The 23,749-nt window shown below is 47.5% G+C and overlaps 1 protein-coding gene across 8 annotated transcripts in view; it reads right to left on the reverse strand.

The window, feature by feature from the left end:
• The window catches only part of Ca-beta (Calcium channel protein beta subunit), a 96,675-nt gene extending 74,252 nt beyond the window's left edge, over positions 1-22,423 (reverse strand). For 3 of the 8 annotated variants that reach the window (XR_013009443.1, XM_076428939.1, XM_076428943.1), the window contains exons 1-2: positions 22,120-22,422; positions 18,761-19,498 (exon numbers count right to left, since the gene is read on the reverse strand). Coding sequence is in view for 7 of the 8 variants with exons in the window: in XM_076428939.1 (XP_076285054.1) it covers positions 18,761-19,009 (249 nt within the window). In the remaining variant the exon portion in view is untranslated. Of the gene's footprint in view, positions 1-18,760; positions 19,499-22,119 lie in introns of all 8 variants that reach the window. The other 5 variants (XM_076428940.1, XM_076428944.1, XM_076428942.1 and 2 more) reach the window with 5 other exon arrangements.
• Between the last annotated feature and the right edge of the window lie 1,326 nt (positions 22,424-23,749).

Raw genomic sequence — 23,749 nt, forward strand, 5'->3', positions numbered from 1 at the left:
CGAAGACAGATCGCAGCAGCAACACCCAGAAAAGGTGGCACTTAGCAGAGTTGCCATAATAGAAGTCCAGTCGGGCAGTTCATTAAATCAGGCATTCAAAACAATTTTCTAGAGACGAATGGCGTTCTGGTTGCGGCCGAGCGGTCAGATAAATCATTCCAACGGATCGAATAGAATATTCCTTTGGTGGAACGATCCAAGCCAGGGCCGTGGAACGATCATCGAGCAACACCCAGACGAAAAATGCGTCCTCGGTGCGGGGGCAACGTTTTAATCGCATCTTTCTCTACTCCCATACACCTAGAACTATCGTGGGGTCCCATCCGGACTGACCGCATTCTCACCCGTATGACGTCAGCATCGAAAAGAGATCCTCTTTACCCGCTCGGGTGGATCCTTCTTTCCGAAGGCAGTGGAAGCTCATGAATTTGCGCCTGGCTACATGTCCGCTCGGACGGCCTTAAAAATTCCCGGTGTTCGTTTATGGCCGGCTAATTAGATTTTTATCTTCATTAACGGCCCGCCTGACCGATCCAGTCCCCCCTCTCCTCTTGTCCTCACGCATTACTGGCCCTGGCTGTACCGGGTGTCCCGCAATTAATTCGCATCGATTACCGGACCCAGCCAGATAGCGATTTTAATTTATTTTCGAGGCACGCACTAAGCTGGCGTGTTTCCATTACCAGATACAGCTACGACGGATTCCCGGTATCTTCGCGAGACTCTACTTCTGTATACAGCGAGACTGCTATAATAGGGGTGGGGCCCTGAACCTCATTTTCAAGCCGAAGATAAAAACGTTAAATATTTTACGGTTCTCTCCTCTGTACCTGATAATGCAATGCTGACTCTTCCAATGGTTTTCTCTGCCAGCTGCCTCTGCTAATTGAAGAACAATTTTTTCATTCTCTTCACGCAGCATCGAGACTTTAGCATCGGTTTGTACGAGGATAGATCAATGATTACCCGTGTTTGAAGGCTGGCGGCGTTGTCATTAATTAAACGACCCCATACAAAATTTCATATTGATTGATAGGTTAGTTTTGATTTGACATTTGTATTAAATTTATATTTTCATGCATATCCAGCAATTCTATGCGATTTAGATCATCTACCGTTTGTTTCAGACGGTCAGAGCGTCCGTCGATCCTCTATCGAAGTCCGCGCACGACCGTCAGTCGAAGCGTGGCTTCCCATCGAATTTTTCTCCGCCAGAAATACATAATCCTTCGCCGATCGTCGACCTAACGACGTCGCATCCATTCCAAAGATACCGGATTCCAGGAAGAAGCCTCGCTCGCTCTGTCCCGTCGTCGATCCGCGAGAGATCCTGCGTCCCATAAATCCTAGCCGAGCGTTCATAAAACGCACCGAGGCTTCTTCCGCGTGAGACAAATTCAACCTGGAGAAAACGCGAGTCGATAACCGAGCGCACGAGCAACGCTTTACGACTCCCCTTTTCATTTCTGCGATCGTCGATCAAGCGAACGGTGGTGTGGCCCTTCTCCTCGAGGAACACCGTAAGATAATGGGGAGAAGGTGTCAGCGTTCGGTTCCATCGGCTATCTTACGAGCTCGAAATAAATTCAGGTGGGTGTCCAAGAGGGGAGGAATAAGAGAGGGGACAGGTGCGTCGAGTCGAACGGGCTTAAGTTATTCATGAATTCGTTTAATCGGTTTCTGCGCCTATCTCGTTTTCTAGGTTTTTACGCTGGCTCCGGTAATCAACGTTAATTCGTAGAAAACCGTACCAGTAACGAGCACCATAAATTCTTTATTAGCATCGAGACGCTTTCTGCCCCCTTCCCTCTCTCTTTACAGATGTATACACATATACATCGAGAGATCGCGAAACACTGCAGCCTCGACAACGTGGCCTGAATTCGCGAGATGGAAACTGTGCATCCGGAGAAAAACCTGACATAGAAAACCACCCCCATTTGAGAGCTCGAGAAAAATAATTTTATAGATGTTTTGACACGATTCTATACGTGATTCGCAACTGGAGGTTGCTTGCACAGCTTGTTCTAAAAATGCTAGTGTACATAGAAATCTATCAAGCCACTCGAGGGTTCCGCTGGCACAGGAAGAATTTGAAAAATCGGGGTACCGAGACCATAAAGTGCAACACTGTTTATCATATCGCGACCGTATCACTTCTTTTTCCTCCGTCCGCGATCTTGTTGAATCGGACATGGCATCGCGCTCGAAAGCAGTTCCGACGAATAAACATGAATTCCAATGCCCGGAGAGCTACTCCGGATTTAATGCGACGAGACACGGGGCGAGGAGAGAAATCATTTAGCAGTTCTCGAGATCCGAAACGATTTCCACGGCGAAGCCGAGCCCGAACGCGGGTTAGGGCAGGGATAATTTATAGTATTAGGTAATTTCTGTCCGGTTCGGTGCCCCGCGAGCGAGACGTCCACGGCACGGCGCAAAATATGGGCCAGAAGAATGATTCCATAAGTCCGGCGAGTGTATCTTTATTGCGACGAGGAAGAAGTCGATCGCTGACGATCTCTCTCTCTCTCTCTCTCTCTCCTTTACAGTCACGATCCAGCAGAAGGGAGCTGCTGCCGTCGTTTAAATTCCGTCGCGTTAGATCGCTCGCGATCCACACGGTATCAGGAAGTCGTGAATCGAGCGAGCCCAGGCTCCCGCGGCGAGACATTTGGCGATTTAAAAGGTTACCAACTCTCGCTGTAAATAATCTCGTTTCAACCGATGTTTCGTCCGGGACTAATCCGAGAAACTGTGACATGATTCAGTGCCCGAGGTACTTACGTCCCTCGTTACTTCGTCTCGCGTACGTTCGAACACGGAACGTGAAAAGTAACAGTAATATTCCTTACACTTGTTGAGGTTTTTCATTTTCTACGAGCACAGTTTGCAACAGATAAATCTGAAAAAATTCTGTGAAGTGCGTTCTAGGATTGAAAATGTGTCACATTTTTCCACAATTTTAGAACGCATTAGAGACCGGAAGATGCGCGAAATATAGTTTACCCTGCAGCTCCCTAGCGGCAAGCTAGAGGGTTGAAAATATACTCGGAGGGGTTTTTCTAAGGGCAGTTTTGACCATCTTAATCATTGATTCGCTACAGCGTGAATCCCCTTTGGGCATTTTTTAATCAGAAAAGGAATTTCTTAACGACGCGAAAGGTAGAGCTTGTTCCAGAAGCTAAAAGTGACGAAGAAATCTGAAAAGTCTCGTGGAGATACATCTTTCCTCGGAAAAAATTCATTAAGTTAACGGCGAGGAGTGGTGCAGCGTTCCGATGGCCGAGCAACAAGTTGGCAATAAAGGCGCATTAAAGAATTAGCAATCGCGATCTTTTTAACTAGGCAGATTGAGGAAGAATCCGTGGAATCCACGGGACCGTTTCTTCGGCGTTCGATCGAATACGATCCAAGAGGCTCGTCCAGCATTAAAACGCGATCCCTCGATCGCGAAGCCGAAAGGAAGACGACCCTTTTTGCGGCGAGTTCACCTCCCGGTGCTTTGCAATTTAAGAATCTCACTTCAGGATTCCTAGAAGTTCCTAGAAAGTCGCCGTACGGATTTCAGCAAATTTAACGACCCTCTGGAATTCTTATTGCCGCAATGAAAGCCGCTCCGAGAGGAGCTCGGGTTGTCTTCTCTGTCCTCGATCCTAGGCGATCGAAATGCCGCGACGCGACGGACGGATGGACGGCATCGCCTCTTTTTGCACGCGAGCTGAAGCGAGTAGAAACAAGTTGAAGCGAGGTGAAGCGAGTCGAGTGAAGAGAAGTGGAAGCCGCTTCCGAAGTCGCGGTTTCTGGGAAGAGGGTGGCACCGGGACCAGAGGAATGCGGAGGAAAGGACGGGACGCTGCTCCATATTTATCGTACCGACCGTCAAAGGCCTCCAGAAACGCAAAACCCCATCGGGAGACCCATGAGCTTCACCCCATTCTACCAGCAAGAAACAAATCAGTCTTATTAATTAATTTAACTGGCCCAAATGACCGAAAGAACCGCCACGCGGTGCGCTTTGCGCGCGTGTGAACGGCCGGTGCGAATTTTTTCGAGGGAAACGCGCATTCCTGATCCTACTGAGAAAATGTCGATGCTGAAGAGCAGATCCGTTACGAGAGTAGACTCGTTCCCAGGATTATTGCAAGGGTGCGGGATGCGCATTCTCATTTCTCACTAATGCAAAAGTTTATTCATTTTCGTATTTGGAAAAATTGCACCGAACGGAGCGAGCGGTTGGTAACGAGCACGATATCGGCGCGTCCTCGTGCGGGGTTTCGCTAATCTAATTCATTTCGTGGAACAGATTATCCGTCCGCTTATGTATGGACATCTATCTGTCCGAGGTGAAACGCAGCTGCAGTTTGACGGGGACGGGTTCCGTGTCTTCCCTTTTGCCGACCGTAATTATTAATCGTTCGCGAAAGGAGAAGTAGAAGGAGACGGGAGAAGGCGAAGAAGAAGAAGGCCCCGAAGAATGGCGGTTTCGGGCGGTGCGCGAAACACCGTTTGCCCGTTGCACGAAATTGGTCGGTGACTAGCAGACGGAGGCGGCTAGCTCGCGAGCAATTTGGCGGCTGGTAACGAAGGGCCTGCGAAAACAAAGGATCGTCCTCGCTCTCTCCGGCCAATTGTTGCATTATTCATGCGTTTCTAGCAAGAAGCGGTCGTAAGCCATGCCCAGCCCCAGGAACTGCTGTTCTCTTTCTTTCCATCTCTTCTTCTCGCTTCTAACCCGGCTCTTTCCTGCCTTCAAAATTCATTTTGTTCCCCTTGGGTGCCTTAGACGCACCATTAGTGCGCCAACAGAGTGTGTATACGCTTCCTACGTTCGCCGAGAGTCCCGGGCTACCTCGATTACCGAGGAAACTAGAAGACCTTCGGGAACTAGTTCCCGAAACCTCGTGGAGATTCTGTCAAAAAATTTGACTGAGGTCCCTTCGAAAGCTGATAGGCCCGATAGAGTATCAACCCACAGGAAAAAAGCCTACGAATGAAATTAGGGTGCTCCTTTATTATGTAAAGCGAGACGCGTCTCTCAGGGATTCTTCGATCCCCATGAAACGGTTGCCACGTATTCCCGTCTAATCCGACAGCATTGTTTCGTTGTTAGTTCGACACAGTATAATTATTGGAATTCATACTCCGGTATCTGCATAAAGATCTACTCCCGCCATCCGTTCGCGAGATGATCAAAAGCGAACAAGATCAACTAGAGGGTTCTCCGGTGGCCCTGAAGAAGAAGAAGAAGAAGAAGGAGAAGGGCGAAGAGGGAGAACCAGCTTAGATCGTTGCGTAAAATATCGCTATCCGCTGGACGGCGGGCCGAATATTATTTCGCCTCGTAAAGATCCTGATGAGCGCCTGGCCCAGGATTATTTAATGACGCGTGTATCTCCTTGTCGCGTCGTTGCAGGACGTGGTCTGTGGCAGGTATAAAGGTAAGTAGGAGGCGAGGTATGGCAAGTCGGACAGAGAGCAGGTATGCTTGCCAGCGCAGTACCACACCGTTGAGATTTACGCGTGTATGAGTGGGTGGAGAGAATCGTAGACGTTGTTGTGTCCAGAGATCCTGAGGACTTGAAGCTCGCCAGCAAATGACAGGGGATCGGGAGGGCTAACTTTGAACGGTCCCTTTCTATCCGTTGGAAGAACCATCCTCCTGTCCATCCATCTCTCTCTCTCTCTCTCCCTTCGGTGCCGTTCTTTCTCAGGTAAATCGAAACAGGTACCAAGCATCTTACCTGGACCAATACCATCTCTCGGCGGATTCTGTCGATGAACAGACAGAGAGGCAAAGAGAGAGATCCAGGATGGATGAGGGGGCGTTTTTCGGGTTTCACCCGCTGCTCGCGTCGATGATTTTAGCGTGTGTTTACCGCTCATAGACGGCCGCGGTACCTGGCCGTGCTAAAAATACACGTGCACAACGAGCATCTTCTCTACCTGACGAAAGCGAACGGCTTTCTCACGAGGAGCTCTCTGCTCGGCGCTGTGTGTCCATGGCCCGCGTTCATTAGCTCGACATTCTTGGCCCCGGGTTCCCCTTTTTCGGGCCCCCGGCATGATGACAGGAATTGAATCCTGCCCCAGCGCGCCGCCACGATTTTCAAATAATTATATACTAGCACCGGAATAAATTACGAGCGGTCTCGTTGAACGCGGATCGTAAAATCGGTTACCAAAACCTGGACACACCGCCGGTATTGTCAGACTTTATGAGTCGCTAATGATACCGTTCTGTCCGGGGATTGATGAATTTACTGCTTTGCTCGGCGTTTGTCACCGGTTGCTATCATCACGGATAGTCGTTGTTTATGGTCCCTGGACTGCGGATCGAATTACTTCACCTGTCTGCCTGCTTCCTTGACCGTACGCTTCGCTGTCTGCTAGACTTCCCGCCAAACTCGTTACTCGCTCTCCCGACTCTCAAAGATCTCTGCTCTTCCCGAAAGAACACGAAGAAAGACCGGCCCATCTCGTTCCAGAGGATTCCACGGACACTTTATCATAGGGAATCTACGTCGCCGGTGCTCGCGGCTCCGAACACAGGCACACGGCTACCTGACGTGCCCGTGGACGAAGAATCTCTGAAAAGATCTCCGCTGGAAAGAGAGGAGCCCTCAAGTCGCCCGGGACAGCCGTGGACATTAGTGACACTTCATTAAGATAATTTCGTCGAATCCCGGTTTTCATCTCTTCTATCTTGCCCGCGGACCGGTCGCTCTCGAGCTCTGTATATACTCCAGAAACTTATTTAAAAAGATTAGATTTTTTATCCGGACTTGTGCTGTTGTATCTAGAGTATTCCAATTGCTCGATTTTTATGTCCCTGTGCTACTAAAATCAATACTTAGCGCCGGCTCCTCGTGCACTCAAGATGGCGGCCTGCTTCAATGTCACTCCACGTGGAATGGGAAATTTGTCTGCCGTTTTCCGACAGAGAGAAGAAAGAAGTGATCCTTTTATAAAGATGAGTCTCCAAGAACAATAAATTTGACCGGCTAATATGAAATTTTTCCGGCTCGCAACTCTCGGCGCTCGTCGTTGTAGGACAGCATAGTGCAAGAACGGGCACACGAGACCGCTGCGATAAAGAATACAGCGACAAATTCTCGTCCCGTTGTCTCGAACAGTGAAAAAGCGAGAAAGAAATCGCTGCGATTGCGGGAGGGAAAGAAACAGTCTCCTCGCAAGGCTGGATAAAAAGACGAGCGCGAGGAAGAAGTATGTGAAGGAGGGGGGACGAAGACGCGATCCCAAAGGCAAGACCCAGGGCCTTTGTTGTCCTAGGCTGCTGGCAAGCTTTTTCGGTCCACTTCTAGACTGCGTTTTGTTACGGCACGCCATATAGTTACACTCTTTCTTTCCTCCCTCCGCAAGGCGCGGCCCTTAAACACGTTCTAAACCAGCGACGTCCTTCGGGTGCCTCTCGGTGCCCTTCTAGGACTGCACGCAGACGCGACCGGGGGCTACAATTAGCGATGGCCCGGCAATCGCCTCGGCCGCCGAATTTATGTCTCTTGGAGGAAATATTTCAGCTCCGGAATTTAATTTTAGAAAAAGGGACCGTACACTGGCCGGCCGCAGATTTTATGGCGTCTGCGTAGCTTTTGTAGGAACGGACCAGCTACGAATCAACTGAATTTTATCTCTGATATTTTAGAGAACAGAATTTTCGTTGCAATAGGATTTCTGTGTTTGAGTCTATTTTCACCGAGAAGTACTCAATTTTTGACTAACTGAATAGAGTTGTTTCAAAGGATATCGGCAAGATTAATGTGCCTACACGAGATATCGTCAAAAGTAAATTTTTTAAAATTATTATAGCTATAAGAATCGTCCGTTGTCCGAGGGTTAATTCAATATCGCCGACAATTGTCCATAGACAGCACCAGGTGAATTTGCATTCATCTCAATCACGCTAACGTGAACAGTGCTCGCCGCAGCACCTGATCGTTTCACCGACAGTCCCGAAAAAGGCGGAGAGTGAAAATCGTCGGCCAGCAGCTCGCTCTGGGTACACCTGCGGAATTAGTCGCGGAAAGGGGCGAGTAGACGAGGAGAAATAACCGTCTCGCCGGTTTAGCCGCGTGCCTTCGAAATTGCAGAATTATGATTCTTCCCGGAACGCTGGGTCGAGTGTCGCCAGCCTGTAAGAGGGGGCCAAATGCGCAGAAGAAGAAGGAGAAGAAGAGGAGGAGTTCGAAGCCTCAAACGACTCGGAACACAAGAACAATAAGAATATAGTCCAAGACCCGTCACTTCCCTTTTCCATCCCGTGGTGCCTCAGGGCGACGAAAAAGGAGGAGACAGGGGGACGGGGCCGGTGCAGTCTCTTCCTTTGCACCTGATCTGCCTCCTGCCGCCTTAATTGGAAAGACCCACGAAGATCGAACATTGTTTGCGGACAAGAGTCGCGTGAAACACGCGAGCCGGGAATTTCTAGGGTGGTTCCTCGATCGCAGTTCGTAATAGAAGTTAACGCCGGTTGCGACCAATGGTGGACAGAGAGGGGTGGGCAGAGGTAGAGGGACCATTCGATAACGCCGCCCGCGATCTTGGAATAATTATCGGGGGGCAGGTGGCGCGACACGAGAAATTGGAGTTTCCGGTCCGCCAGGAATGCAGTCCGGCTGAACGCGGAATAATACCTGCGGCCCCGCTGCAAATGCAATTTCGATGTCGGCGACCCAGCCACCGGGAACAACCGCGGATATATCTGCCGCCGCAACGCGGAACCAGCCGCATTCTCATCGAACGAAAGGAACAAGACGCCTTTTTTTCAAGCCCACACAGTCTTGACAGCAGACAGAACGCGAACCCGGGCACGAGCCACGCTTCTTAGCGCAGGTGCACCCGATCTGATACACCCGATCCGCAGTTTAAGGGGTTAGACTCGTTGGTAAGATTGCAAGGGTGCGGGATGCGCCCTCTCATTTCTCGATAATGCAAAGATTATCGAACACAGTACAGATTATACACTATCCTTGAAAGAAAGAAACCAACCGGTTAGATCCTACAGAGAAGAAACAATGAAATATTTCGGGCAATGACACATGTCTACTTTTCGACGACTCGATCGGTTACAACAATTTTATACGACCCAACAGTGGCGGCAATTCAATGAAATCATTCTCGGTAACGAACGGTAGCGTAAAATTACAAGTAGAAATTCTCTAAACGATTCAAAAAACCATAACACGATTTTCACAAAAATCCAAAGCCAGCGAAGACAATTTGTGTTAAGGGGGTAGACTCGTCTCCCCCTTATTTGATTAAAAGATTAATCGAGGTTGTTAGCTATAGCTAGGTCATTAGCTACCGGGTCTAATGGACTTTTTAGATTCCGGGAATCTGTGGAGCGATTCTTTAAAATGTCTCTCTTGTTCGCGTATTTTCGAGAAGACGGTACAGTTTGTTATCGCAGCAACATGCATTTCTCACTCGTACTTAAGGAATGCATTCTAGTATGCAAATAGCGAAGTTACCCACGCATATCTGCACAGATAAAAGAAAGAAAAGTGACCAATTGATGTTAGAAATTAATTGATACAAGTTGTACACGAGCGTACATGAGATGTACGGAGCCACTATCAGGTTACTTCATCTCGAATGCTCGTCGCATCGCTCATTAAAAACTGTACCGAGGCGTTGACGACTTCACAATTTAAGAACGCCAGAAGACTTTCAACGATCTTCCTTGTACAAAGATAGAAACTCGTACGATAAATTCGCCGTCACGATCCGCTGCACTTCCGTTTCGCTGCTATGATATTGCTCGTAAATCATTATCGGTGTGTCGACTTGTGCTGTTGGTGCAGCTTGTGGAACATTCATTTCTCGAGCGGTTTGTTGCATTTCGGATTTTTGAGACGGGTCCGGTTGCACCGGTGCAAATTCAGACGCGTGTATTCGCGCGTTGCTATCTTTGACGCATACAGTGGCAGCCAAAAAAAGCATTGCCACAGTAAATTTACAATAGACGTCATTGTTATTTAAAGAATCTTACGATAATATACCCGCACTCTTCTTATACTGCATTTGCGGTCACGATGTTTTAGCAGTCTGAATATGGACTATATTCGATCATTGAAAACGCGGCGATACTTTTCGGAGCTAGTGTATTCCAAAGTCCGGGGCGGCCGCGTGGGAGTGAAAAACAATGACGGCGAACAGAGGGGCGATTAATTGGCTCGTCGAGTAGCGTTCTGTCCTCGCCTGAATGGCTTGTACGTGGATACACGAGTGAAATGCACGCGCCGCGTCGAGCAGAGCGTGCAATAGTGCAATAGAGAAGCCCCGGATCGAAATCGTGGCTACAATCGCCGCTGATGACTACGCCCACGTTTTCCGTGGAACTCGAATCAAATGGGGAACGTGAGTCTGAAACGGCTGCGAGGATAGAGAGGAAATACAGGAAACGAGGCTGTTTTATGGGTACCGAAGATCCAAGCTTTACATTTCGTGTTATGACCGGCTGAAGAGGATGCAAAGCAACGCTGTGTTTGCGCCATGTTTGCGGCCACGGCGCTTCTCGCACCTCCCCTTTAATTCGTCATAACTCTAAAAATAAAGATCTGACGGTGTACAGGCTATCAAACGTTTTAGCCCCATAACATACTTCAATTTCGTATTTCGAAATTGGACGTAGTCTCGTGAACCCGAAGGAAATCTTTCTGGAAGATCATGATTGGCACGGAACATGAAGAAGTGACGATTCTTCCGTGAAGAATTTACCTCGATGTTTTCTATACGTTTTTCATGTGATCATTTTCTTCGCGGTATATTAGAACTGTAACGAGAATTGTCACGATGCGAGCAAACAGTGACAGAACCGCAAACGTGGTGAATTAGACAAGTGGATTCTAATTTCTAGGTTCTACAGGTAGACCGTGGCTTGTCCTGCGAATGCAAATTTTTATGGGCCAATTCACAGAAGTTAGGATGAATAAGCTACCAAGTATTAGAGAAGCTATTATATTTCAAATAGGATGAACAATTTACAATGGCCACTTTTACACGTTGAATTCCATTAGATCGAAAACGTTGTTCCGTTGTAAAACCCTCTGCGAAGGGACAAGCGCGCGATCGTGAAGGTCAGCTAGCCTACCTACTGGCGACATAACGACCATGACCGCCATGAAGGGCGAAAGGCACAGCCAAAAAATAGCGAGTCCACCGTAATTTAAAATATTCGACAAACCGTAACGACGAAGATTTTTTTTTTTAACTAAAAGAAGATTGGATTCACTTCAACATTTTGTACGGTTTTCATTATATAGTACATGCTTAAATAAAGAAAACAATTCAGTCATTTCCTATGAAAGCTTTGTTATAATTTCAATAACTATGGCATAGGAATTTGACCGTGGTAGGACCATGAATAATTAAATAAAGAAATCTCTTTTTACAGGAGAAACTCAGTTCTGTTATTAATCCTGCCTTTACCTAATCATTCGGAGAATTAATTAACATGTTAACCACTATTCCAGCCGTACCAGAAGCGAAACCATAGTGAATCCTAGTTGCTAGTCGGCGAAAAAAAATGCCAGAAGATAAAATCCTGAGGAGTGAGGAGCAGCTGTCCCGGGTAACGTAAATCCGAGCAAAAAGGGGTATCGCGTACGAGACAAAGGAGCATTTAATTACAGCCGCGAAGGATCGAGGTACGGGTAGGATGCATTATAGAGATTCCTGTGCCTAAAAAGGACCGGTCCATCGAGTACAGTCTCGATACAGACCGCGAGCGGTCCATTAACAATAATTTCGACAGTGAATCAGCTTGGCCGACTGGAGGGAGAGGATGGGAGGGAAGGAAGAGGCGGACAGGGAACGCAGGAATCTTTTCGCAGCAAAAAGGAAACAGGAGAAAAAAAAGGAGGAAGGGAAGCCGCGTGTGCAAACCCGTTTTGGCCGTTAGCAGTATCCGCGGCGGGCTCCGGGACGATCGGGTCCGCGCCTCACAGCTAAAAGTCTGAGAGAGAAGCTGCTCTTTTGCTCCTGCCGGCTTGTACACTGACCTATATTCGATGGAACCGGGTCTGGAGACCGTGCAACCATCGCAGAGACCCACTACCCTGAAGAAACTCCGAGCCGGCTACATGCACACGCTACCCTTCATTGATCGACGGTAGGGTGGTCCTTAGCTATAGGGGTCAACAATGTTTTTCCACATTTTTTCGACAGCTTCACAATTGATAGCCAAAAAATGAGGACCCCCTTACGTGAAATATTCGTAATTCCATTACGCGGCTTCGAAATGCACTACTTGCATCGAACGATGCAGTTAGATCGATGTAGCCAGCCCAGGCCGACACCGTCGGCTATTTACGTGACCCTGTACCTGAATCTTTCAGCGAGTGACGCACTTTCGGGCTATCTTCGCGCAATGATCGATCCGTCAGGGTGGTCGGCTCACGTAGCCTTTTATAAAAAGAAACATTTTCATTGTTTTCCGATAGTCAGGAGATCCTTACCCCCTCCCCCATTTCGATCACACTAAAATAAAATCTCGAAAACCGGTTATTCGATTCGCGGTCGTAATTTGAACGTTAAGGAAATTGGATGGTGACGAATCGATTTGAACCGGACGAAAGTGAAAATCGCATCCCATCGCGATGCTCCATGGGACGACGACGGCAGATAGAATGTATATAGATAAAGATAGATACATGTACATACGCGTAACGACACCCGGAAAATTGGAACGGCCCGGGTATGTAACCAGGTAATCGATTGCTCCGGTGATTCCAGGATCTCGAGCCGGATCGCGTATCCAGCTTTGCGCGGCTTATACCGCGACCAATGAATGCAAATGAAATTTTGCATATTTATGGAACGGGCTTTCGATTACGCGAACGCTCCGAGAGAGCCCCCCACCCCGCTGCTTTATTTCTCTACACCTGTTTTCGACTCAATTATCGCGTTCGCGGAACAAATAAAAGTATTATTCGGAATCTTTTCGTTACCGATGCCGCGCGCAATATTAATTGGCCGCCATCCTCGGCCGTAATTTTTCTAGCCGGACAGGTGAACGTTAAATCCTTCTTCCTGGCGAAGGACGTCCCGCCACGGAAAGTTTAAACGTTCGTTCCCAGAATTTTATGTATTCGGCATACCAAGTGAGTTCGCTAATTAGTATGTTTCGCTGTTTACGAATTCCACTTCTGGGAGTACAGTGTCGAAACTTTTTTACCACTTTCTCGATTGCGTTGAGTTGCTTGGGCCTAACCGATTAAGATGGTCAAAACTGCCCTTAGAGGTTTTTCAATGACTATCGAACCATTCCAAAGCTTACCAAGAAAAACTACTCTGAGTAAAATTTCAGCTCTCTAGCTTTTCTTGGTCAATCTTAATCGACTAAGCCCTTCTTTTTTCATGGAAAATGGCGACGCAGAGCCAGGAGTTACAAGCAGAGTTGGGCAAACGCTAGTTAGAATTATGATTATTGACTAATAACTTCATCAGCTCTACCAAAGTGACTAATAATTGATGACTAAGTAAATACTTGAGCGTGACTACGAGTAACGACTACATAAGTATTTGAACATAATGACTAATGAATAATGACTACATTTTTATTATGGACGAATATTGAATACTGACTATCATGGCATAACTAATGGCTAAATATGTAATCAGAATTTCACTATGACTAATGACTGAAAATGGTTACAAGTTAAAATAAGACATAACAATAACGAAACAATATCCTATTAGTTGATAAACATATAAAATACAGATTATGACACGTTTGGTCACTGCGAATTCCGATATAGTTTAAGTATACATATTAATGTATGTTAATCGCACAATATTGACTGATGACTAAAGATTCATGACTGATTATTATTTAATCAATCATAACTAACGATTACTTAGAGCTGTGACTAACTAGTGCCATGTACTTATGACTAACTAATCAAAAAGTTTTAACGAACTCTTTTTAAGTTTCGACTAACAATCAATCAGACTATTAGCCATTTTTAATTATTAGTAGATTTTTGCCCAATTCTGGTTACAAGTTGTGTTCGTTGAACAATTTATCAGTGATAGGGGCGAATCTCTCCCGTAGGATGAAGCCAGCGAGAGAGTGAGAGAGCGTGAACTGTGAAATTGATCAAGTTTCTGAGGGGCGATGTTTCAATCCCTTCTGCAAGATCCTCGGCTGACCCACATCCTCTTCTGGATGTCCCGTGATCTCGAATCCCTGACGGATATTCGATTAAAGTGAAAGTGTAAATCCGTCGTAAAACCAGAGCACAGAGAAGCTAACACCGGTACACACGCACCGCAGTCGCCAGGCTTTTAAACGTCGTAACCCGGACTTTCGCTAATATTTTCGCGTCGTAAACACTGAACACAAGTCGCGAAATGCCTGTCGTTTCTAAAGAGTTTTATGCGACCGCATCTAACCGGCCGACGCCTATTACTCTTATCACGGTCTGGAAAGCTTGCGCCGTTCCTATAACACCGGGCTTTTCATTACAGATATTACTGCGAGAATGGAACTGTCTAGATGGAAAATAAAGTACGTCGGTGCCTGGTTTCTCTTACGATCTTTAAGCACGATCATTCAACTTTAATTCGAGATCGTGACAGCTCGAAAATATACCAGCGGGAATATATATTTTTAAATCGATTGGAATTTACTTAATGCTACTTACTTAATCTAAACCGACGAACGGAGAAATCGGCCGACAAATTGCAAAAGACCAGCAAGATAAGATTCGATTAAGATTAATACAACTTCAATTCTTACGGGTTGGTCGCCCCCCGGTAAAATCGATCGACGAAAAAGTTGTGTTACCATATTTTTCCATAAATTTGTCAGCTCGACCGGATAGCGTGGGTCGTGTAAGATAATTAATCGTTTACTTTACGGGTAGATAGCGATAGGTCCTGGCATTGAAAAACGATCGATAATTGACCGTGCGCGTCTCGCGAGCCGGAAAGTCTGGATTAAGTTCGCGCGATTAAAACAGTCCGATAGTTATATAGTTTTGTTTTAATGTATGCACCGTTATTTGCATGATTATAGGTATACCGATTATAAAGCGTGTGATGTGGCGCTGCCGTCGAGCGATCGCCGATAAGTGAAGGGACTCCGCGTGATAAATAAGATCCTGATTGATACCAGAGCACGATTAACGAACTCTTCTTGGGAAAATCGATTTTCGCATTTTCTTTGAAAATATGTATGGAAAAAGTTGTCACGCTGTCTCGCAACTAATCACGATGACGTTCACACAGTCCACGTGATAAATACAATCCTGATTGATACCGGAACACGTGTAAAAGACGCGCGACGCGATTGACGGGCTCTTCTTGGAAAAATCGATTTTCTTTGAAAATATGTATGGATTTGTGTAAATTCGATAAGGGGCTGTCACGCTGTCTCCCGACCAATCACGATGACGTTCGCGGTTCAGCGAATGGTAATTTTTCGACAACCAGATACTGCGTAAATGTCAGTAATCCGGCTCTCCCCGCCATGAAATTTTCTCGGATACGAATAATTTACGAAAAAAGAACTCGTTCGCGCGCCGCGAGCCGGTAATGAGCGTGTTGCCAGCTAATTTCCATACCGAATAGAAAGCAAATGAATAAATCAACTCGGCCGTGTCCAGCTACGTTTTCTTGCGTCATCGGACTGGACCGAGACAAGTCTGCGAACTGTTACAGTGTTTTGCTCTTCCCTCGCGACGAGATGCAAATGGTTCCGAGCTTTTGTCAAAATTCGAAAACAAGCGGAAAGTTTTTTCCTCGGGATATTTGATGGTTGGAATCGCCGTGCGGAGTACGCGTTCATTAATGAATTTAATTTCGTTGGTTGTGAACGAAGTGTGCGATTGTTTGACTTGTCGAGTGTGTATGCTATTGATAAAACAGTTACAGGAAAGTTTCTTTAGAGGTCGGAATTTGGACTATAGTTCAGGTGGATTATAGTTTTCAAGGTTGTATGGCATTCTTACTCGGCGGTGCACTTTGGGAAGATTGTAAGTGCAATGCGGTTCGATAGTAGTTTAACAAATAAACTTTGCACGTTCCTCTATACCTTTTCAGAGTGGTTGCACAATATTCGACTCTTCAAGCTTCCTGCTTTAATTCATTGTCTTTCAGAGAAATTACAACTGCACGCTTAAAGTCGCAAATATAATACAATAGTAGCGGAGTGAAAATAAAATAAAACACGTCTACTGTCGTTTTGCAGTGGACGAATTTCCGAAACTAATCCCCGAAAATGGAAAGTCTCAGTGTTCTAGTTACTACCAACATGAAAAGTCAGATCCTCTGTAGTCACTATAAACTTGCGGCAACCGCAGCGAGTGGCGTACAGGCGGTCTCCCAGTTTAAACGAGCCGCTCCTTAAACCTCCTCAATTGAATCCCGGAGCCGCATTGCACCGAGCAATTAAAAAGTTCCGAACCTGTTGTCGCGAACGGGAACGCCGTTGCTTTAAGCAGGTATTCCAGTGTAACAGGTTCAAAAAATCAATGCTTAGCACGCATCAACGATACAGCATTCCAAAAACATGCTCCTAAAATTTTGTAAATTTCTAATTTATCTTACAAGTGTATCCACAAACTTAATTACAGTTCACCACAAAAAAAAATGTTACAGTGCCCGTTCAAAGACTAGTGAACAAAGCTGCCGTTAATAACCTGCCCAGAATTTACAAAAAGGCCTAGAAAAAGGCACCTGTCACACAAGAACCACCCTTAGCGGGGCTCGCTGGTAGCTCGGGGTGAAGTTATTATTAAAAGGCTGTCGGATCGACCTTGCGGGACCGGCGATGGCCCAGTTTCCCGTCTGGCTGGTCCGTTTTGCATCGAACGCATCCCCGAAGAGAAACGGGGAAGAGAAAAGGAAGGAAAGAAGGAAGGAAGGAAGGAAGGAAGGAAGGACGAAGCGTGGAGAGGGAAAAAAGCTAAGAAGACCGCGCGTGTTCCAAAGAGGCTCGATTCCACTTTCCCGCCCCATCATCCGCCGTGTCTGTCTCATTAGCACTTCTGACCCTCTGGAGGGTGTGCGGGTCTCGTCGGTGAGAAAGGAAGCCTCGACTGAATGCAGCTGCAAATGAGAGGCACCGGCGACGACGACGATGAGGACGACGACGCTCTGCACCCGGTCCGTATGAAAGATGCAGAACCGCTAAATGAAGAGCCGCGGTCACTGGATGCTGTGGATAGATCGGTGCAACTAGGCCGAGAGACCGGCCGCTTTGATCAGGGCCCCTGGCATCTTTCATTTTCTTCCGTTCGCCCGTCGCATTCAATTCTTTCAAGCCCGAGCACGAATAGATTAGGCCGCGGTGCACGCGTACTCGAACAACTGTCGACGACGACGACGACGACGACGACGACCGTCGCGTCGCAGCCGAGTCTCGCTCGAACTTAGGCGATTTCGTGAGAAATGCGGGGCTGCGGGTGCTACGTGACCCAGAAACTCTCTGCGGTTCTCGCAGCTTCGAAATGAACGCGTATTTCACCGTCTCCAGCGCGTGGAGATGGGGACTTTAAGGGGGGTAGACTCGTTTTTCAGATAACGCGAATAAAATCTCGCAAACACGAAAAATGTATCTTCCAGTCGGCAACAAAACATTCTCCCGAACACGTTTCAGATTTCCCTAGCTAGAACCAGCATCTCGGAAATAGTCCCGATCGAATAACGGTAACAATATTCACCGTGATAATAAATTAACGTCCGCGGTCAGGGATTAAGATATCGGTTCGGGGAGATACACGGTACTTCGGGCTCGTTATAAATTATGGCAATATCTGCACGTGGAAGATCGAGGGAGGTACGAACTCTAGAAAGTTCCCGCGATCGTACAACATTGCGCAATGCACAGGTCACGAAATATTAAGAAGTCATACGGTGGAACTGCACAAGTCTTTGTATTATATCTCCGTCTGCGAGCGCCGTCAGAAGATTTAATAAACGTGAATTTCCACGGGCAACAGTTCCGATCCACGTCTTCCTCTTCCTTGATGTTTGACTGGCGAGAGATAAGGCCGTGGCGGCGGCAGGGGCGAACTACTTCAAACCTCCGAACTTGTAATTGCCTTCAACTCAAACTAACTTTTCAAAATTCCCGGAGACCTCGATATTGGGTGTCGGAGATAACGCCGTCGAGCGTGGCTCGTCGTCGTGATGGATGAGTCCTTGCGGCTGAATTAATTGATGCCGCCCGAAACCCTTCTGTCTTGTATCATTCTCGGAGATGAGGTTTGACGAACAAACGCTCTGTAAGTGGTTTTCAGTGTTTCCGGAGACCTGATGGCTTTTATCGCACAACCAAAGACGTATCGAACGACTGCGAAAATTCCTGCTCGATTTTCAGAGACTTCAAGATCTCGAAGAAAAACTTTTTTTGCTACTCGATAGTGCAATCCATGTGTACAGTCTGTATCACAGGAGCTTGGATGCGATATCTCAGTGGGAATAAAACTGTTTTGTAAAAAATGTCGTATAGATCGAAAGAGTACATCTAAAAAAACTGATACGCACTTCCTTAACACTAGATCTACCACGCCATCCGATTACAAAACTTTCTTATTTTTCATTATTTTTTTATGGTACTTTCGCCAACTTATTTGTGGCATTTTTCCGATGAAAATCAAGGAAGGACAGCGCGATCCGTGTTTACATGCTGTCCTCTTCTACTACTGTCGGCGCGGTCGACGCAGTCATAATAGAATGCTTGGAACTCGATGGGAAAGAAATCGCGACTTTACTGTAGAACGAGACTCACCGGATTTTTGTTGAGCGCCGAGGTGGATGCGGCGGTGGGGTGCTGGTCGTAATCCAGATATTCGTTCCGATGGTGTCTGCCGGATCCGCGTCTGTGCCCATCGTCTCTGGCGTCCCGTACGTCCCTGACGTCCCTGACATCTCTGACGTCCCGAACGTCCCGAACGTCCCGGTGATCGCGCGGGTCCCGGAGGTCGCGGAGGTCGTGCTGGCTCAGGTGGTCCCATTCATTGTGAAGCTGCCTGGACATCGCCGTCGTCTCCTCCTCCTCCGAGTCGAGCAGCAGCTGCTCGACCCCGCCGCCGCTTCCTCCACCACCACCTCCGCCACCTCCAGCACCGGCTCCGCGTCGGCCGGGATATCGCCGGATGTCACACCATCGTGCCTCCTCCTCCGCCCCTCCGGCGGCCTCGTCGAGAGGCAACCGAGCCGTGGCTGGGGCCCTCACGACCGATCTGCCACGAACCTCCTGCCCCCGCGGCCCCCCGGGGGGCTCCACCACATCACACCTAAACGCTACGCTTCGCGGACCCCTCACGACCCGCCCCTCTTCCCCGCGCGCGTAATCCTGCGATCTACCGCGCACCACGCGCCACCCCGCGCAACCCCCGACCTCGGATCTACCGTGATCCTAGTGAGGTGGTATTTTCGCGAGATCGAGGAACACGGGGATCGAAGACGTCGAAGCCGACGGGGAATCGAAGGTGGATGCAGACGCGCTGGCGACCGGGAACTGGGCCTGAAACAGAAAGGGCGGCGTTAGAATAGATCTTCATTTTCGGGGTGAGATCGCCGCAGACTTTTTGGTTCGTGGAGAAGAGAGATTTATACTCTGTACTTCCATCATATTTAACGCTAGATTTACGAAGAGAGAAACGAGACTAGTCGTGCATGCAACATTACGTACCGATTCGCATATATTCCGACGCTCCGATTTACGTAATGCTCAAATAACGAAACCCTTGTCAGAGATTACGAACCTGTCTCGTTGGAAGTACTTCACCCGGATTGATAGTAATCACTAGACTGCGGATCTTTATGCATTTATAGCAAAATTGAATGATGTCGATATACAAATGATTTCTCCTCTATTAAAATCATCAAGGGAAGAAATAACATTCGATTTAGTTTCTATTTCTTGCTATCGATGCAGAGAATTTTTATTTTGCATTAAGATCCGCAGTCTAGTAATCTCCGGTGACAAGTTTCGAACCAGTAACTTATACAATATCAAATTAAGTATTTTCGCCTTAGTCGATACAATTCGAAGTTCAATGATAAATCTGTCGAACCGCAACACGATCACAGAGAAACAGAAAGTTTTCTGTCTGAAACGTGAAACAAGCGAGGATCAAGTCGCGGGAATACGTTTGGACAGGGTTTGAACGATCGCATGATTGTCGAACGTGCACAGACGACGGTGCAGTTTAAATTCGATATGGGTAAACAATCGGAGCACTTTGTCGACGGATAACACCGTAGATGTGTTGTTACTCACACACGGGGGAACGTGCGATGAGCGATGAATGCGAGCGGTGCTGCACTGGTACGAGAACTATAGATCCCGCACAGACTTTGGTGCGCGATAGAACACTGTCCCGCAGCTACGTAAGATGTAAATTCAATTTCTGCACCGTTACCACGCGCCGAGGCGGATAATTCAATTTAATTTTAGTGAGCCAAGCAATTTTGACACGAGCGGCACGTGCTCCCGTATTGTCGCAGCCACTGCTCTAGTAGTCTAGCTGTTTCCTTAGCGTCCTTTCATGTTTACATTCCTTTCGTTTCGAGTCGGTAAACTATGTTTGCGTGCCGCGCTGGCACACGGAATTATTCAAACAGCCTCGTCCAATTAGCGAAAAATGTCTCGGCAAAGAGATTCCTCGGTCTACCCTAAATAATAGACTGATTTCTTCTGCTAGGTACATCTACTGTAATCTATATAGCTATACAAAACGTATTTTTTAAATTTTCAATACAGGGGCCCACATAAAATATTTGTAAATGCATCTTTTAGTATTTTTTCAACAATTCCGATCAATTGCAATTTTTTAAAAAATTTCTTTTCACATACTGTAGTAAACTGATTGCTCTAGCTTCCCAAAAAAGTTCAAACCGTATAGTACAATATTAAAATAGTTATAGTCTTTTTTAGAGCGTCCTTAAACTTTTGTCCACTACTGTATCAGCATCGTTAAGACGCAAAGTGATTCAGATTGCTTCCAATTAGTGGAAAATGCTTAAATGTTCAGGACAAGGAATAGCATGGATGGAAATTGCTCGAAAATTGCGTAACCGCTTCAGTCCAGAATTTCGCGACTTCTGTGCAATATTTATATCCAGTCGATCGACAGGCACGGTAACAGCGCCCACCACTCAGAGTCTATCTTTAGCGTCAGTTAATAATAACAAATAAACGGGAGATTGTTACTCCGTTGCCGTTTATAAACCCGGTCCATCGAGAATAAACAATTCCTACGCATACAACGTCAACTTCTTCCGTAAACAATACCTCCCTCTTACAATCTGGAAAACTCAGGGAAAACGAGTTTCGAGTTTTCCGCACCGAAAGTATCGTCTCGCAGGGACGAGAAGGTGCAGCCCGAGCAGGCGGATCGATGGTCATTAATTAACGCTACCGCCGGAAGACGTCGTCCGCTGATAGTGACATACGCGAGCTTCTCTCTGTCAAGGTCAGAGCCGACCGTTCGAAAGTTATGGCAGCTCTGCACCGTTACCTTGGGCAGCCTCTGCACTGAAAGCGAGACCAGAGAGCCGGACTATCGCCCAAACACTTTGTACAGGGATCGGAGAAAAATTGTGCGAATCTGGTTCGGCGAAACAATAAACCGTTGTGTAAAGTCTTGCTCATGGTTCTGATCTCTGTCAGAGTAGTGAGGGTGGCAACGAAGCTGGCCCAAGGTGGGGTGAGTTGAGGTTAGGTCACGCCGCAGACCGCGAATGTAGGGTTGTGGGTCGCGCCCGGCCGAGCTCAGCTGCGCCGCGACCTAAAGGGGTTGCGGCTGGTCTGTAGTCAGACAGTGTCGAGACAGGCGGTATCATCTCTTCGAAAATGAATGAAACGAATCGACTGAAGCGAACCGATCTTTCTCGCAGGTTAAAACGGAGCATCAGTAGATACTACAGTAGAATGAGCCGCTCATGGTCAGACCTAGCTGCCGGGGGAGGCAGAGCGTCTCGGGGGTATCGTAAGGTTAGCGTCTCGCTGTTTCACGAGATATTTCGATTCTGGAGCTTGTAGAGGAAGGTTCCATTTATCCTGCTTCTATCAATCCTGACCAAGGCATGCTAGATCGAAGACGAAGAGACCCAGGACCCAACCATTTTTGGGAAACTTACTCGAATTTCCGTGTTCGCGGCCTGGTGTCCTCGTACCACGACCTTTCCAGGTTACAGACGAACACAGCACACGGTTCACTATTTCGCGCACGGCTCACGATACCGCCGGGATACCGAGCCGAGAAACCCAGCCCGAGGAGTGATAGGTTGCTCGCGACGGATACTCGTTTCCGCGTGGACGATCCGCGGCTAGAAAGTGTCGACGACGTCGAAACGACGGTGACGGTTGGGCCGTGCTCGCGTCGACGGCTGCTGCTACCGCGACTCGCGATACCTCGGACGGTCTCGGCCAACCTCGTCCCCTATCGGATCCCCTCGGCTCTTGTATCGTGACGTCGCGCGGGGACGCGAAAACCCCGGCGGTGTTTGGTATCGATCGCATGCGCCAGCGCACGCGAGCGACGCTCCGCAGCGTCAACACGCGCCGCGAACCACTACCGTCAGGGTTGCTCGAACACGTGGCTGCGTTTCCGCCTAACGATTGTTTTTCTCTGAATCGACGCGATCGACCCGATGTCTGGACCCGACCCGTCGATCCTGCATCCCGGTGCAACTGTCCTCTGGAAGTCCTGATGCACCCGAAAATCATCTCGCGTCAGGATTTCTAAAGCATGCAATGCTTCATCGACGTTTTCAGTGATCTTTCAGCTACACTGCCGTCCATAAGTATTTGACACATTTAATTGATACTGGTATAATTAACATGTAATGCATTATAATGCTTCTATGTCAATCATATACATTTATATTCATTCTACCTCAAAGTAATTTAAATTATAACGTTCATATAAACTTTTAGATTCGATTCCGCCAAGTGGTCAAACACTTATGGCCGGTAGCGTACGTGTACAAATTTAGTCGACGCGATAGCTAAAGGAAAACATCTCCGGAATAACTTCCGTACGCCAGAAATCGTGTTATCGATTATCGACCAGCGAGTACCCATTCCTGTTCAGAAACCGGGATCCTTGGGTCGCAGTGTTGATCCCGAGTGCCAGGGGATGTCCTTGCGGTAGTTTTATCAGTTGCGACAGCAGCTCGCGCTGGTCCGGGCTTGAGCTTTCACAAGCCGACTAGTGGAGCGCACTCGGAAGCTCGAGGGTGGCTTTCAAGGTATTAAATTCTTCGAGTTGGAGCGCGGTCTTCCGAACGTTCGTTCGTAAATTCTCTACCTTATATCGCTAACATTATTTCCAGATTGAACGACGCGATGTCAAGAAACCATCGCAATAAATTAGGTGCATTGCAAGCAAACATCAATTTGTTTATCAGGTGAATACGTCTGTTATCGCGGCATTCATTACATATTAGTTTCGAGACACGGCGATATGCGTGCGTCGTTAAGCTGTTTACCGCGAAGTAGTCATTAAGACCGGAGCTTTTCATTTAATTACACGATATCAGCTCACGCTGAATACCACAGTCTGAGCTGGCAGGTCTAATTACCCGACGGCGATGCAATTAGGTAAACGAACCATGGACTCTGTACGAGGCTCGTAAATAATGCAACTCCCGGACTCGAAATTTCACCCGAGCATTCGAAACCACCCTGGAAAGTGTAAACTGGATGCGCGGAAGAGGGTTGACGCAGAGAGCCTGACATCTGACGGAGGGTGAAAGAAGTGGCACG

This window comes from Lasioglossum baleicum, chromosome 8 (genome assembly GCF_051020765.1).
Source record: "Lasioglossum baleicum chromosome 8, iyLasBale1, whole genome shotgun sequence".
Taxonomy (NCBI): domain Eukaryota; kingdom Metazoa; phylum Arthropoda; class Insecta; order Hymenoptera; family Halictidae; genus Lasioglossum; species Lasioglossum baleicum.